The sequence below is a fragment of the Salvelinus alpinus genome, chromosome 2 (genome assembly GCF_045679555.1).
Source record: "Salvelinus alpinus chromosome 2, SLU_Salpinus.1, whole genome shotgun sequence".
Lineage (NCBI taxonomy): Eukaryota > Metazoa > Chordata > Actinopteri > Salmoniformes > Salmonidae > Salvelinus > Salvelinus alpinus.
Genome location: NC_092087.1, coordinates 25,071,107 through 25,088,564, shown reverse-complemented (window position 1 = coordinate 25,088,564; position 17,458 = coordinate 25,071,107). Strand labels below are relative to the sequence as shown.

Sequence of the window (17,458 nt, the reverse complement as noted above, 5' to 3'; positions counted from 1 at the left end):
TTGAACCCACAACCCTGGAGGTGCAAGCACCATGCTATACCAACTGAGCAGAGGACCGTAATATGCACAAGGTCTGTCATGTCATATTTTCAATCGATTCCAGACCCCACTTTCATATGTTTGTCCATTAACGTTAATGTCAAACCTCGTGACAGGATGATTGTTGAGTGACAAGGGAAAGATTAGTGTTTGTAATGACATGTAATACTGTTGGCCGTGCTGCTTCGTCTGTACCACAACTCACTAGAAAAATATTTGTTATCTCCATGAGGTTAACCTCTACAGGTAAAGGTGGAATAACATATGATAAATCTGTCATACAGTACTTTATCCATCATGGTTCTGCCAATAGTGTGACAGACAGACGGACGGACAGACAGACCATGTTTGTGATGACCAGTCCTGCTCTGGTAATCCACATCCCCTTCATACTGTTCGGAAGAGGAGGAAACAGGAGGAGCTGTGGTTGTGACTTTTGTGTCGGTGGTGGGAAAGGGGGAAGTACAGTAGGGGTGGAATGGGCCACTGGGGAGTGAGGAATGGATCCTAGCCCATAGAATGGCACTTTCCCAGCAGCCAAGGTCACTGAGAAAGAGATATCCTGGCCTGTATTCAGAAGATCTGGAGCTCTACATTAACCCTGAGTCTCTCCTTCAGCCCCTGTGGATCTCTGACTCCCTACATGTACTGGATCACACAGAAAGGGCTGCCAAGTTAAGGCCTGCTATTTAAGTTGGGATGTCAGTTTGGCTTTTTACGATGATGATCTTATGATTGAGATGAAGAAGTCTGCTGCTGTTTGCCACTGTCTTACCAATTTACACAATATATGCAAAAGTATGTGGATACCCCTTCAAATTAGTAGATTCGGCTATTTCAGCCACACCTGTTGCTGACAGGTGTATAAAATCGAGCACACATCCATGCAATCTCCATAGACAAACATTGGCAGTAGAATGGCCTTACTGAAGAGCTCTGTGACTTTCAACGTGGCACTGACATAGGATGCCACCTTTCTAACAAGTCAGTTCGTCAAATTTCTGCCTTGCTAAAGCTGCCCCGGTCAACTGGAAGTGCTGTTATTGTGAAGTGGAAATGTCTAGGAGCAACAGTGGCTCAGCCGTGAAGTGGTAGGCCACACACGCTCACAGAATGGCACCACCGAGTGCTGAAGTGAGTATAAATGGTCTGCCTTTGTTGCAACACTCACTACCGAGTTCCATTCTGCCTTTGGAAGCAATGTCAGTACAATAACTATTCATCGGGAGTTTCATGTGTGTAAAGCTCGCCGCCATTGGACTCTGGAGCAGTGGAAATGCATTCTCTAGAGTGATGAATCACACTTCACCATCTGGTAGTCCAATGGACGAATCTGGGTTTGGCGGATGCCAGGAGAACACTACCTGCCCGAATGCATAGTGCCAACTGTAAAGTTTGGTGGAGGAGGAATAATGGTCTGGGGCTGTTTTTCATGGATCGGGCTAGGCCCCTAAGTTCCAGTGAAGGGAAATCTTAACGCTACAACATGCAATGACATTCTAGACGAATCTGTGCTTCCAACTTTGTAGCAACAGTTTGGGGAAGGCCCTTTGCTGTTTCAGCATGACAATGTCCCCATGCACAAATCAAGGTCCATACAGAAATGGTTTGTCGAGATCGGTGTGGAAGAACTTGACTGGCCACAGAGCCCTGACCTCAACCCCATCGAATACCTTTGGGATGAATTGGAATGCCGACTGCGAGCCAGGCCTAATTGCCCAACATCAGTGCCCAACCTCACTAATGCTCTTGTGGCTGAATGGAAGCAAGTCCCCGCAGCAATGTTCCAACATCTAGCAGAAAACCTTCCCAGAAAAGTGGAGTCTGTTATAGCAGCAAGGGGGGACCAACTCCATATTATTGCCCATGATTTTGGAATGAGATGTTTGACAAGCGGGTGTCCACATACTTTTGGTCATGTAGTGTACATCTTGTCTGTATTATTACTGCTGTAGACATGATACTCTGGACTATTTAATTCCCTTGCACGGAAAGCCATATGCTGCTTATAATGAGGGCAGGGGGTTAGTGTCCCTGAGAGATGTTTGACAGGCATATACAATTGGCTGGCCCTATAGAAATGACTAACGCACACGTAGACAGTGCATATGTTGCAGCACACAGTGTAAGGAGAAGTCAGTGTGGCGTGGAGTATAGTAAATACCATTCTGCTGTCATGCAAACTACAGCTCATCTTTCAACCCCTCTGGTGAGGCAGCGTTTTAATCTCAGCTCTCTCGCCCCCTCTCTCTCTCTCTCTCTCTCTCTCTCTCTCTCTCTCTCTCTCTCTCTCTCTCTCTCCCCCTCTCCTTTCTCCTTTCTCCTTCTGTCTCGCTCTCTTTTCCATTCCAAAGGATTGATTTTTACTTTGCAGGTATTACTTTACCATTTTCAATTTAGAGAGGATTCTGCATTCAAAGTGTTCAATATAAATCCTTCTCGCTGCTCGTATAATGAAAAACAAGTTTCCAGGTTTTTCTGGTCAGAGCAAAAAAAGTAGCTTAATGGAAAACATGTTCATTGCAGCACATGAAGTGGCAGAGTATCAATTGTTGAAAATTATCAGACATGTCGCCTGGAGCACCAGACTTAAAAAAAAATTACGATGGTGTTTGTCCAGGTAAGTCCTGGTTAAACTAATTAATTTAATTATTTTATTAACTTGTATTTATTCAGGGTAGCCCAATTGAGACCAGGGTCTCGTTCCCAATGGTATTCTCACAATAGGAAGAACAATTTACATTACAATTAAAACAAGAAAAGAAAAATAACCACAAGGCACAACCTCAACACCACAATTTCAACAAATAAACCACTACAATCAATCGAAGCAACGGCACTCCTCAATGAATTCATTCAACACCAGAGTCCTAAACTGCCCTAGTGGCACCAGGGAATCAAGATGCAAGGAATTTTGTAAGTTATTCCAACAATGTGATTCACTGAAACTAAAGGAGGAATTGGTCGAGACCAGAGGGACCTCAAAAGTAAATCAATCCTGCGAGCGGGTTTGGTAGCTCATTCTTTTATACGTTAGCAATGAAGTTAGGTAAGTTGTAGTAGGGCTTTGCAAACAAAAAGGGAGTACCGTAATGAATTGATCTATGGGACTTTAATGATGACCAGCAAACCTTTTGATACAGGATACGTGGTGAGTATTACAACTGTCACCAGAGATTAAACGAATGGTGCTATGATAGACGGCATCCAAAGGTTTAAGAGTAGTGGCTGCTACAATCTGGTAAATGGTCTCACCATAATCAAGAACTGGCAGGAAAGTTGACTGTACAATCTGCTTTCTGGCTATTTAGGGAGAGGCAAGATCTATTTCTAAAAATGGGGATATTTTTAACTAGCTCAACCATATGTTTTGTCAATCCAAATGCCCAGATATTTGTAGGCGGGAACCTGATCAATGAGAGAACCATTCAATGAATAAATATGTAGTCCATCTGAAACATTCTTCTGAGAACTAGAGAACAACATGCACAGTTGAAGTCGGAAGTTTACATACACTTAGGTTGGAGTCATTAAAACTTGTTTCTCAACCACTCCACAAATTTCTTGTTAACAAACTATAGTTTTGGCAGGTCGGTTAGGACATCTACTTTGTGCATGACACAAGTGATTTTTCTAACAATTGTTTACAGGCAGATTATTTCACTAATTCACTGTATCACAATTCCAGTGGGTCAGAAGTTTACATACACTAAGTTGACTGTGCCTTGAAACAGCTTGGACAATTCCAGAAAATGTCATGGCTTTAGAAGCTTCTGATAAGCTAATTGACATAATTTGAGTCAATTGGTAGTGTACCTGTGGATGTATTTCAAGGCCTACCTTCAAACTCAGTGCCTCTTTGCTTGACATCATGGGAAAATCAAAAGAAATCAGCCAAGACCTCAGAAAAAAAATTGTAGACCTCCACAAGTCTGGTTCATCCTTGGGAGCAATTTCCAAATGCCTGAAGGTGCCACGTTCATCTGTACAAACAAATGTACGCAAGTATAAACACCATGGGACCACGCAGCCGTCATACCGCTCAGGAAGGAGACGCGTTCTGTCTCCTAGAGATGATCGTACTTTGGTGCGAAAAGTGCAACTCAATCCCAGAACAACATCAGCAAACGAGCTTGTGAAGATGCTGGAGGAAACAGGTACAAAGGTATCTATATCCACAGTAAAACGAGTCCTATATCGACATAACCTGAAAGGCTGCTCAGCAAGGAAGAAGCCACTGCTCCGAAACCGCCCAAAAGAGCCAGACTATGGTTTGCAACTGCACATGGGGACAAAGATCGTACTTTTTGGAGAAATGTCCTCTGGTCTGATGAAACAAAAATATAACTGTTTGGCCATAATGACCATTGTTATGTTTGTGGGAAAAAGGGGGAGGCTTGCAAGCCGAAAGAACACCATCCCAACCGTGAAGCATGGTGGTGGCAGCATCATGTTGTGGGGGTGCTTTGCTGCAGGAGGGACTGGTGCACTTCACAAAATAGATGGCATCATGAGGCAGGAAAATGATGTGGATACATTGAAGCAACATCTCAAGACATCAGTCAGGAAGTTAAAGCTTGGTCACAAATGGGTCTTCCAAATGGACAATGATCGCAAGCATACTTCCAAAGTTGTGGCAAAATGGCTTAAGGACAACAAAGTCAAGGCATTGGAGTTGCCATCACACAGCCCTGACCTCAATCCTATAGAACATTTGTGGGCAGAACTGAAAAAGTGTGTGCGAGTAAGGAGGCCTACAAACCTGACTCAGTTACACCAGCTCTGTCAGGAGGAATGGGCCAAAATTCACCCAACTTATTGTGGGAAGCTTGTGGAAGGCTACCCAAAACGTTTGACCCAAGTTAAACAATTTAAAGGCAATCCTACCAAATACTAATTGAGAGTATGTAAACTTCTGACCCACTGGGAATGTGATGAAAGAAATAAAATATGAAATAAATCATTCTCTCTACTATTATTCTGACATTTCACATTCTTAAAATAAAGTGGTAATCCTAACTGACCTAAGACAGGGAATCGTTACTAGGATTAAATGTCAGGAATTGTGAAAAACTGAGTTTAAATGTATTTGGCTAAGGTGTATGTAAACTTTCGACTTCAACTGTATTTAGTCTAGCCCGCATTAATTACAAGTTTTAAATCAACCAGGGCTTTCTGTAAGGTAACAATGTCAGATTGCAGCTCTAACATAGCCTGGCCAACAGATAAATATTAACAGTTTAACATATATATAAATAGTAAAGAGAACAGGTTCCAGTACCAACCCGTGCGGTACACATTTTGGAATATCCAGGAATCTAGACTTAACAACATCAGAGATCACAGAATAACATGGAAAAAAATACAAAGATCACAGCATCTCAGAAAGACTGTGATAGATTGCAAGGTGAGATAATGTTTCCTCCCATCACACATGGTATTGCTGTGTCATTAAGATGGGATGCATATTCAGTGAAGCTAAGCGAGAGAGAGAGAGAAAGAGAGAGATGATGATGGATGAGGGTGTGGTAATTAATTACTCTATGTGGTGAACAGCCATGGGGGAGCATAGAGGTCAACGTGTGTTTGATTCGTGGAAGGAAGTGAATGCTCTGCTAGCTCTGGTAGCTTCAGAGCACGGTTAGGCTGTCTTCAGGGAAAGCGAAGGATGGTAAGCCTGGGGATTGCTAATACTTCACTGAGCAGTCTCTATTAAGCCAATGCAGTCACTGTATGAGTCTGTTCTTCTCAGTGTATGAGAGAGTAGGCTACAGTTCAGCATGTTCTCGCTCCATCTGTATATTGCTACAGTGTGTACAATGATGCACAGGGACTTCACTGTATCCTGTGTTTTTTTAATAATAAGAAGTGAAAACGTGCTTACAGAGACTTGCTTCCCTGTAACTGTGGTTACGCCGACTGCAAGAAAAACTTTACCAAAAAAGGTAAAACAGGATGTGAATTTGAAAAACGAATATGTCTATCTTGACTCAGACATTTAACCTTCCAATCCTATCCAGTTAAAGAGAGAATAATGATGCCTTCTTGGCAGCTTGAAGTACATATAGTACAAGTAATTGTATGGGAGAAAATAAGCTCATGCAGGACAAATACCACACATACTCTGGCTCATTGCTTTCAATGGGAATAGAGGTTCTATATAAAAACATCTGTGACTGGGAACAGAAGCATCAAGACACATGGACGACACAAAGTATATACTTTACTTTATAGGTTTGATTATATAGGTTTGAATAGACCAACAATAGGTACAGGCAAAAGCACACACATAAACACGCACACATCTTAGTGAGAAGATGAGAAAGTACCTTTGTTTTGTTTTGTCTAATAGCTAGAGGACGTATTTTGTAGATGTTAATGAGAGGCAATTACTTTTGATTAAAAATAAGATTACTGCCTCTTCATGCAATGTTGCTATATTAAAACAAAATAATGATTAATCATTGTTTGGGCAGACATTATTGTCAACAGTGAGTTTCATTTCAGAAACGGTACAAAATGCTCTGAGCGAGGAAGAATGAAAAAACAATCATTTAGAAATATGTACGGGTCTTATCACCAGACTGTTCGCTTGAGGACCTTTTCACCACATTGAAGGGCTGTATTTTCCCTCATTGTATTTGTGTCTGCGCCCGCGCCTGTGTGCCAATATTGTGTGTAGGGTTGCAAAGGGAAGGTTTATTACTGGATACCTTCAAAGTTTACCAGTAAACTACCAGAATTTTGGTATCTTTCAAGGATTTTATACACAGTACCAGTCAAAGTTTGAACAAATCTACTCATTCCCGGGTTTTTCATAATTTTACTATTTTCTACATTGGAGAATAATAGTGAAGACATCAAAACTACGAAATAACACATATGGAATCATGTAGTAACCAAAAAAGTGTTAAATAAATCAAAATATATTTGATATTTGAGATTCTTCAAAGTAGCTACCCCTTGCCTTGATGACAGCTTTAAACACTCTTGGCATTCTCTCAACCAGTTTCATGAGGTAGTCACCTGGAATGTCTTTCAATTAACAGGTGTGCCTTGTTAAAAGTTAATTTGTGGAATTTCTTTCCTTCTTAATGCGTTTTAGCCAATCAGTTGTGTTGTGACATGGTAGAGGTGGTATACAGAAGATAGTCCTATTTGATAAAAGACCAAGTCCATAGTATGGCAAGAACAGCTCAAATAAGCAAAGAGAAATGACAGTCCATCATTACTTTAAGACATGAAGGTCAGTCAATGCGGAACATTTCAAGAACTTTGAAAGTTTCTTCAAGTGCAGTTGCAAAAAACATAAAGTGCTATGATGAAACTGGCTCTCATGAGGACCGCCACAGGAAAGGAAGACCCAGAGTTACCTCTGCTGCAGAGGATAAGTTCATTAGAGTTACCAGCCTCAGAAATCGGCAATTAACTGCACCTCAGATTGCAGCCCAAATAAATGCTTCACAGTGTTCAATTAGCAGACACATCTCAACATCAACTGTTCAGAGGAGACTGCGAAAATCAGGCCTTCATGGTTGAATTTCTGCAAAGAAACCACTACTAAAGGACACCAATAATAAGAAGAGACTTGCTTGGGCCAAGAAACACGAGCAATGGACATTAGACCGGTGGAAATCTGTCCTTTGGTCTGATGAGTCCAAATTTGAGATTTTTGGTTCCAACCGCCGTGTCTTATGCATATAATTGACGGATTAGGATAGAAAACACTCTAAAGTTTCCAAAACTGTCAAAATATATCTTTCTCTGTAGTATTGAATAGTAGTATTGAATAGTTTACCGTCCGGTTGAAATATTATCGATTATGTATGTTAAAAACAACCTGAGGATTGATTATAAAAAACGTTTGACATGTTTCTACGAACATTACGGATACTTTTTGGAATTTTCGTCTGCCCTTCAGGATCGGAACGAGCCTGTGGTTTTCTGAACATAACGCGCAAACCAAATGGCGTTTTTTGGTTATAAAACTAATCTTTATCGAACAAAAATAACATTTATTGTGTAACTGGGAGTCTCGTGAGTGAAAACATCCGAAGATCATCAAAGGTAAGCGATTAGTTTTATTGCTTTTCTGACTTTCGTGACCAAGCTAATTTGATACTAGCTGTTCTTGCTGTTTTGTCTAGTGATTGATAAACTCACAAACGCTTGGATTGCTTTCGCTGTAAAGCATATTTTCAAGGTGGATAGGTGGATTAACCTTTACTTAACACCCATCCCGGAGCATCCTCATCAGTAAAAGCTGACTAGCATAGCCTAGCATAGCGCCACAAGTAAATAATAGCATATAAATATCATGAAATCACAAGTCCAATACAGCAAATGAAAGATAAACATCTTGTGAATCCAGCCATCATTTCCGATTTTTAAAATGTTTTACAGCGAAAACACAATATGTATTTCTATTAGCTAACCACAATAGCCAAAGACTCAACCGCATATTTTCACCATGTTTGTACCGCATAGGTAGCTATCACAAAACCGACCAAATAGAGATATAATTAGTCACTAACCAAGAAACAACTTCATCAGATGACAGTCTTATAACATGTTATAAAATAAATTTATGTTTTGTTCGAAAATGTGCATATTTGAGGTATAAATCATAGTTTTACATTGCAGCTACCATCAAAAATATCACCAAAGGAGCCAGAATAATTACAGAGAGCAACGTGAAATACCTAAATACTCATCATAAAACATTTATGAAAAATACATGGTGTACAGCAAATGAAAGATAAACATCCAATATTTCCGATTTTTTAAGTATTTTACAGCGAAAACACAATATAGCATTATATTAGCTTACCACAATAGCCAAACACACAACCGCATTTATTCACCGCATAGATAGCATTTGCAAAAACCAGCAAAAGATATAAAATGAATCACTAACCTTGACCAACTTCATCAGATAACCATCAGGTTATACAATACACTTATGTTTTGTTCGAAAATGTGCATATTTAGAGCTGCAAACCGTGGTTATACATTGTGAATATGTAGCATCGATTCAACAGAATGTCCGGAGCTAGTTTGGACACTCACCTAATCTGACCAAAGAACTCATCATAAACTTTACATAAAAATACTTGTTGTATGGCAAATGAAAGATACACTGGTTCTTAATGCACCCGCCGTGTTAGATTTTTTAAAATAACTTTCCCATAACAAACAGCTTGCGTTATTGCAAGACAGCGCCCGCCAAAACGGCAGAGAATAGGAATAACATTTTCCACAGAAATACAAAATAACATCATAAATTGTTCTTACTTTTGTTGAGCTTCCATCAGAATCTTGTACAAGGAGTCCTAGCTCGAGGATAAATCATTGTGCCACAATGCTAGCCAATGTTGATGACGTTCCCAGTTTCTCTCGACGCAAAGAACGGAAAACTCCAAAAGTCCCAATAAACGTTCAATAAACTGATGAAACTCGGTCGAAAAAAACTACTTTATGATGTTTTTCTAATATGTATCAAATAAAAACAGAGTCGGAGATATTAGCCGTGTATACCGAACGCTTATCATAAGATAATATGGAGGTGCTTAGGTAGAGAAAGGAAATTCTGGACACGTCATTCCAAGAGCTCTTGTTCGACCTCAGATCAAGCTAGACACCCCATTCCACCTTCCACTGCCTGTTGACATCTAGTGGAAGGCGTATGAAGTGCATGCATATCAATAAATATTAGGCAATTGAATAGGCAGGCCCTGAAACAGAGCCTCGTTTTCAGATTTTTCACTTCCTATCTGGAAGTTTGCTGCAAAATGAGTTCTGTTTTACTCACAGATATAATTCAAACAGTTTTAGAAACTTGAGTGTTTTCTATCCAATAGTAATAATAATATGCATATTGTACGATCTAGAATAGAGTACGAGGCAGTTTAATTTGGGCACGATTTTTTCCAAAGTGAAAACAGTGCCCCCCTATTGACAAGAAGTTAACAACAAGCTAAGCTGTGTTTTGGTATATTTCACTTGTGATTTCATGATTATAAATATTTTTAGTATTTTTTTTTTATTTGGCGCTCTGCAATTCAGCGGTTGATTACGAAAATGATCCCGCTAAAGGGATCCGTGCGTCAAGAAGTTAAGACTGTTGGGAAAGCATTCCAGGTGACTACCTCATGAAGCGGGTTGAGAGAATGCCAAAAGTGTGCAAAGCTGTCATGTTATTTCATAGTGTTGATGTCTTCATTATTATTCTACAATGTAGAAAATAGTAAAAATACATTTAAAAACCCTTAAATGAGTAGATGTGTCCAAACCTTTGACTGGTACTGTATGTAAACCATCAACTTAGTGTATACCATTGGTGTTTTTAGTATGAGGGTTTCAGCATGAAATATCCTTTCTATACAGTATATTTTTTACACACTATTTATTTGACTATGTCAGTATGTTTTTTCCGTCAATGTTTTGGCGTCAAAATGGTGGCAGTTGTGAAAACATTGATAGTTGGAAGAGAAAATAATGCCGTTGTTGATTAGATGCTTTTTTCATTAATTAGGTAATTTCCTCTTGAATGATATGGTCTATCTACTAGAAACTCAAGGACAAAATGGACAAGGATAGAAAAATGTATACTATATATGAATAAAATAAAATAAATATTCAAGTGTAAATTAACAAAGTTACGATACTGTAGATTGCCATAGATTTTCTGTTAATTACCCAAATTACTGAAGATTATTTTAACTATGGTAAACTACCAGTAGCTTAACAACCCTAATTGTGTGTGACTGTATCTGTGCGTGATGACAGGGTGAACTCAGCCTTCTCTCTCTATGTGTCTCTCTCCCGCCGGCAGCGTCCATTGTGATTGGGAAGTGGTGGTGTGAGATGGAGCCCTGTCTGGAGGGAGAGGAGTGTAAGACTCTGCCTGATAACTCTGGATGGATGTGCTCCTCTGGGAACAAGATCAAGACCACAAGGGTGAGACTCTGCACTGGCACTAGAGTCACTCACTCACACATTCACATGCACACAAACACACACACACACACACTGAACACAGCACATACAAGTTACTCTCACAATGGCTATAGATTTTGATAGATAAGCTATGTGAATCTGTTATTTAAGTGAGACGTGGTGAGGAGGCCTCACTTAACTACAACCTTTAGAAAATAACAACCTCTCAGGCGGTAACTAGAACCTGAGTGACCATAGTTGGACAAGACACTTCTGATGGAAATGATTTAGTACATCTACTGATATACTGTGGTAGGATGTCATCTGCTGTCCCATTATTCTAATTTGGGTAATCGTCTCCTGTTATTTGATATAAAATACATAGATTTTCAAACTCAAACAGAAATAAAGCATGCACTAGACACATGACATACACTACATTACCAAAAGTATCTGGACACCTGCTCGTCGAACATCTCATTCCAAAATCATAGGCATTACTATGGAGTTGGTCCCCCCTTTGCTGCTATAACAGCCTCCACTCTTCTGGGGAAGCTTTCCACTAGATGTTGGAACATTGGTGCGTGGACTTGCTTCCATTCAGCCACAAAAGCATTAGTGAGGTCGGGCACTGATGTTGGGTGATTAAGCCTGGCTCCCAGTCGGCATTCCAATTCATCCCAAAGGTGTTCGATGGGGTTGAGGTCAGGGCTCTGTGCAGGCCAGTCAAGTTCTTCCACAACGATCTCCACAAACAATTTCTGTATGGACCTCGCTTTGTGCACGGGAGCATTGTCATTCTGAAACAGGACAGGGCCTTTCCCAAACTGTTGCCATAAAGTTGGAAGCACAGAATCGTTTAGAATGTCATTGTATGTTATAGCGTTAAGATTTCCCTAACTAAGCGGCCTAGCCCGAACCATAAAAAACAGCCCCATTTTTCCTCCTACACCAAACTTTAAACCTGGCACTATGCATTGGGGCAGGTAGTGTTCTCCTGGCATGTGCCAAACCCAGATTCGTCCATCGGACTGCCAGATGGTGAAGCATGATTCATCACTCCAGAGAACGTGTTTCCACTGCTCCAGAGTCCAATGGCAGCGAGCTCTACACCACTCCAGCCGTCGCGTAGCACTGCGCATGGTGATCAGATGAGTTTTACACGCTACACACTTCAGCACTTGGCTGTCCCGTTTTGTGAGCTTGTGTGGGCTACCATTTCACAGCTGAGTCGTTGTTGCTCCTAGACATTTCCACTTCACAATAACAGCACTTACAGTTGACTGGGGCAGCTCTAGCAGGGCAGACATTTGACAAACTGACTTGTTGGAAAGTTGGCATCCTATGACGGTGCTACGTTGAAAGTCACTGAGCTCTTCAAGGCCAATCTACTGCCAATGTTTGTATATGGAGATTGCATGGCTGTGTGCTCAATTTTATACACCTGTCAGCAACGTGGGTGGCTGAAATAGCCAAATCTACTCATTTGAAAGGGTGTCCACATACTTTTGTATTTTTTTTGTTTCTTTGTCGTGAGGTGGGTTTTTAAACTGTAAGCACTAATGACCTGTGCCAGAAAAGTGTAATCAAGGCAGTGAGAAACATCCTGTTTTTGCCTGAGGGTTAATATCTTTAGAAAGATAAACTTAGCTAAGAGCAAGTATATTTCCACTGCCAGGTAGTTTGTAAAAAACAAGATGAAAAATCCACCATAAGAAATGAAAATAATAAAAGGTATAATGTCCCTGAAGCAAGCCCATCTAACACTCCATGACAGGTTGATCGCCAGATTTGGATTCATTCGATTGACTCCCCAGACCGAGTGCTGCCTCCCCCTTCTCTTAGTGATTCCTAACCATGACTTTGAATAGAAACAGAGACTAATGTGATTGTAGTGAAAGGAACAGCCAGGGAAGGTTAGACCACACAGAGCTTTTCAAGGTTGTTCCGCATGCTTATACAGTACACAGTCTATACTACTTTACTATTCCAAGCCCCCATCCTAAAAGTGAAAAGAAGTTGACCGGATGGTACGATTTTGCCAGCCTGTCAAGGTAAGCGCTCTGATACAGTACAAAGCCAACTTTAAGAATGCATCTCTGAATGCATTCTTTGGACAAAAAAAGTGAAAAGTGTTTCATAAGTTTTATGTAAGAATTTAGAATATTTCCTAAATCAGTGGTTCACAAACCTCTCCTTGGGGACCCCCAGGTGTTCCATGTATTTGATCAATTCCAGAGCTAGCACACCTGATTCAACTTGTGAACTAATCATCAAGGTGAATCAGGTGAGTATGTGAATCAGGTGAGCTGGTTCAGGGCTACAACAACATTGTGAAATGTCTGGGGGTCCCCGAGGAGAAGTTTGAGAACCGCTCTCCTAAATACTCTTCATAGGAATCAATGACTATGTGCAGTACTGAGAAGTGATCTAAACTCATATCAGTGAATATGAGTGGATCCTGTTTTGTACATTAGGGTAAGAAAGGCAAAGTCTCTACTAAAGGTTTTACTCCTAAATATACACGTCAACATTTTCTCTTGACCCTCTCTTTGCAGAACACTGCGCCATACTCACCTTTTTAGTTCTGGAAGCAAAATGCAGAGGATGCTTCAACAGAAACTGAGCTGCATTCTTGCCTCTGTAAAGGTTAGTCTCTCTCCAGCTTTTCTTCATGCGCACTTCACTTCAAACACAACTATGGGAGTGGGACTGACTGACTCATGTTCACTGATTTCTCATTAACCCACATACTCAGGGAAAATAATAAAGTGTGTGTGTTTACATGCTGTGCATGAGTAGGCAGGCTTGACAAAAATACTCTGCACTCTCCCTCCTACTCAAGACTGCAAATTACAGTATAACACATGCAACAATTGCAACACACGTAATCAAAATCATGTTTGTCAACAAATAAAAAAATATCTAGAAATAAAAAGACATGCATTGCCGGCTGTCAACACAAACACATGCATGCAAACACACACACAAACACAGACACAGAGACACAGAGACACAGAGACACAGGTCCAGCCCTGACCACTTTCTGTCGTGGTCGGATAAGTGTATAATAGTAGGACCAGTCCCTCTCTCTCGTCCATTCACTCATTTTTTTTCATGTCCTGTTTTGCTACTGGGCACTGTGTGAATTAGATTACAGTGCATAGTCCTGTCTGCCATGCCCAATCTGATGTGTTGATTTTGGACATGACTGCGCGCGTGTGTGTGTGTGTGCGTGCGTGCGTGCGTGTGTTTGTTTGTGTGTGTGTGGGGTTCTTATCATCAGGCTGCTTTATGTCCTGATCTGCCTCTGATGGGGGGGCAGCTATCAGTGGACAGCATAGATAATAGACAACATAAAGGGTTTTATTCTCTCTCTGCATTTCTCTGGTTTAATCAACATCTTTCATTCTTTCTGCATTGAGGGCAGATAACCTCATCTGTATTTGTTCTGTTACACACCAGTAAATCCTGTTTTTATTTTCACTTCACCTGCAGGGTTTAATTTTTCTCTTAACAGTCTCAGTGAAATGCAATCAGGCACACATACACACCAACTCATACAAATAAATACATCAGCTTACATTTTTTTAATTGGCATGAAAGTAAGACGCTGCCAAAGTGAGTGTCTGATACCCTTGTTTTTTGTCTTTTTTCTTTCTGTCTTTCAGAGAGGGAGCCCTGCTTGCCTGTTCTGTATCAGCAGCAGACAAGGCAGGCCTTTTGTTTGAGGAAGTCACAGTGAAGGGAAGTGGGGAGGGACCCCACCAAACACAAGCCCAGCATAGAGCCACATTACCCGCTCCACTGGCTAAATAGATCAATCCATTTCTGCTCCCACCATACAATTATGTTGTTGACAATTACAAGTAAAAGGGAGAGAGCAAAAGAAAGTGAAATGAGAAATCTCATCATTCTGCCTACCTGCCCCTTTTGTTAAAATGATCTAGTTATTTGAAGCCTTCAATATTATCAAGAATCCCTACCAGACCAGATAGCCTTAGATTATGATATTGATATAAGTCTATTAGCCCAGGACTTTGGGAGTTTCCTAGCTGTTGCCTCAGTATTCAGATTCAGTATTTACATTGCTGTTTCAAGAGCCACATGTTGTCTATTAGAAGTAACAGAAGGCACCTTTTCGAGCCAGTCACAAACAGCAGCAGGATATATCCCATCTGGGAGGCTTGATCAGAGCAAAGTTACCTGCCAGCAGATGCATCACCATCAAATGTGTTGAATAAGGGAAATCATAAAAGAATCAATCGAAAACACTCCACACAAGAAATGATCATCACCAAGCACTCATGTTTTCCACTTCCCATATTTGTTTGGTAACACTTTACATGAACTATCCATCCACATGGTTCATGTAATGTGAACGGTACTACTTTCTTCTACTATTTTGTTCTATACCCATTGTCAATGTCACATTAAATTGATCTTGATATATGTTGTTGTCTGGAGTTTTCTGTTCCGTCAGGGTGTTTCATTGCTTTTCGAAGAAGTTGCTCTGCAAATGGAGTAGAAGTGTTCAGCACTTAACGAAAAACAGGAGAGAGAATGTCTAAATTATTTTGCTAAGGCAATTGTCCTTGGCTCTTTTTACTTACTGAGGTCTGAGTAAATTGCATTTTAATGTGGCTAGTAAATTAGAATGCAGAGGGCTTAGTTTCTAACAGAAAAAAGGCAATAGTTTGAAAATCCTTCTCCAATCCATCCCTACCTGCTGCTGCTCTGCTCATTTCCACAGAAGGGGACGGAACAGACGACAGCTGAAATGACAGCATTTGCATATAGTTTCCTGTGTTGAGTGTAACAAACCTCTGTGGGATTCAGTCTGTCTCTCTTCTGTCTCTCTGTGGGAGAAGCAGACGTAATGGCAACCTGCTTCTGCGCTGGTTATTTTAGAGGTCACTTTCTGCTGGAACACAGCAACATTTTGCCATTCGTTGGTTGATAGAGATGATACAGATGCAAATGCTGGACCTACTAGGGCTTAACGATTAGCTTTCTGACAAGAGGGGCTAGTTCTGTACAGAAGGAAGAGAGAGAGAACACATGGTACGTTCTACACTCTAATGGGTTCCTCGGCTGTCCCCATAGGAGAACCCTTTTTTTTTTCCAGGTAGAGCTCTTTTTTGTTCCAGGTAGAATCCCCTGTAGAAGCCAAAGGGGTTAATTCTACTTGCAACCAAAAAGGGTTCTTCAGAGTGTTCTCCAATTGAGACAGCCGAAGAAGCCTTTTTAAGGTTCTAGATAGCATTTTTTTCCCTGAGTGGTAAAGAGAAAAGAGAGTCAAACTACCTTTGAATGGACATGATCGAGTCGTCATGGTACAGTAAGTCAGGCTTTCCTGTATGGCCTTTATGGTTGTGAAAAGTATATCACTCCAAACTTTGAAAAAAGGTGGCATTAATCTTGAAAATGTTGGATGTCATCACAATATCATACCATGTTAGTGAACCATACAAACTATGGCAAGAAAGTTCTTTGAGTAGGAGAGTTGGGTTAACAGATAGTAGATGAGCACAGGACCACTTACAGTACAACATGAGCAGTCTGACCTGTGAGAGAGAAAAGTTATCAACCTCCACATCATTTCACCATCCACTCCCTCTATCTCCAAATTACCACACAGACCTGTCAGTATGAGCTGTGCCCAGGGGCCCAAGGGGTCCCCCAGGGTCCTGTGCCTTGTCTCAATCACACACACAGCTGGCTGCCACTAGTAGAGACCGGTGAATGGAATTGTTAGTGTGAGCAGTATGAGGGAGAAACCAGAGCCACTGGGTTTGGGTTTTGAACTAGCCCCACAATGTGCAGGGTACCCTAATCTCTGTCTTAATTTCTGGTTCTTACACAAGATTTAGGAAAACACCAGAGAGCGTCACAGTTTTAATGAGATAGATTGCTGTGAATGTTGTTTTGTAAATTAGCATTTGAGGAAATACCAAATATAATATCAAATTTAAGAGACATTAACTTTTAGATTATACTGTATATTGAGGCACACTGTCAACCTTAGAAAACATGGTGTGGGTATAACCAAGAAAAGACAAAAGGCATGCAGTAAGTAAAGTTTGTGTAGTCTATTTCATGAATGTATTGAGAACCTTGTTCAGCCTTGGGACTGAAAAGCCAAGTCTTCAATAGCTGTCTGAGGCCTGCACAATGTGCCATTGAAATCCAGCCAGATTCACTACTGACACTAAATAAGAGTTGTTGAACTAAAATCAAAAGGAAGACGGTCAGGCATATATCCCTTTTAGCAGAACCAGTCCTTTCACTGGGCTCAGACAGACAGACTGAAATCCTGAGAGGTGATTGGCTGGTTCTGTTAGAGGAAGCACAGGCTGTTCCAGGACATTGATCGTGGGCAAAGCAGTGTGAAATAACAGGGCAAAATATACCACAGTGATGTTACCCAGAGCAGACATACACACAATGGAAACACACCAAGGTTTTTTGCATTGAAACT

The 17,458-nt window shown here is 40.7% G+C and overlaps 1 protein-coding gene across 3 annotated transcripts in view; it reads left to right on the top strand.

Moving 5' to 3' along the window:
• Positions 1-17,458, top strand: part of LOC139557440 (chemokine-like protein TAFA-1) — a 272,605-nt gene that overhangs the window by 239,922 nt on the left and 15,225 nt on the right. The window contains exons 4-6 of one of the 3 annotated variants that reach the window (XR_011671392.1): positions 10,874-10,998; positions 13,536-13,626; positions 14,649-15,429. Coding sequence is in view for 1 of the 3 variants with exons in the window: in XM_071372259.1 (XP_071228360.1) it covers positions 10,874-10,998 (125 nt within the window). In the remaining 2 variants the exon portion in view is untranslated. Of the gene's footprint in view, positions 1-10,873; positions 10,999-13,535; positions 13,627-14,648; positions 15,430-17,458 lie in introns of those variants that run through there. The other 2 variants (XR_011671393.1, XM_071372259.1) reach the window with 2 other exon arrangements.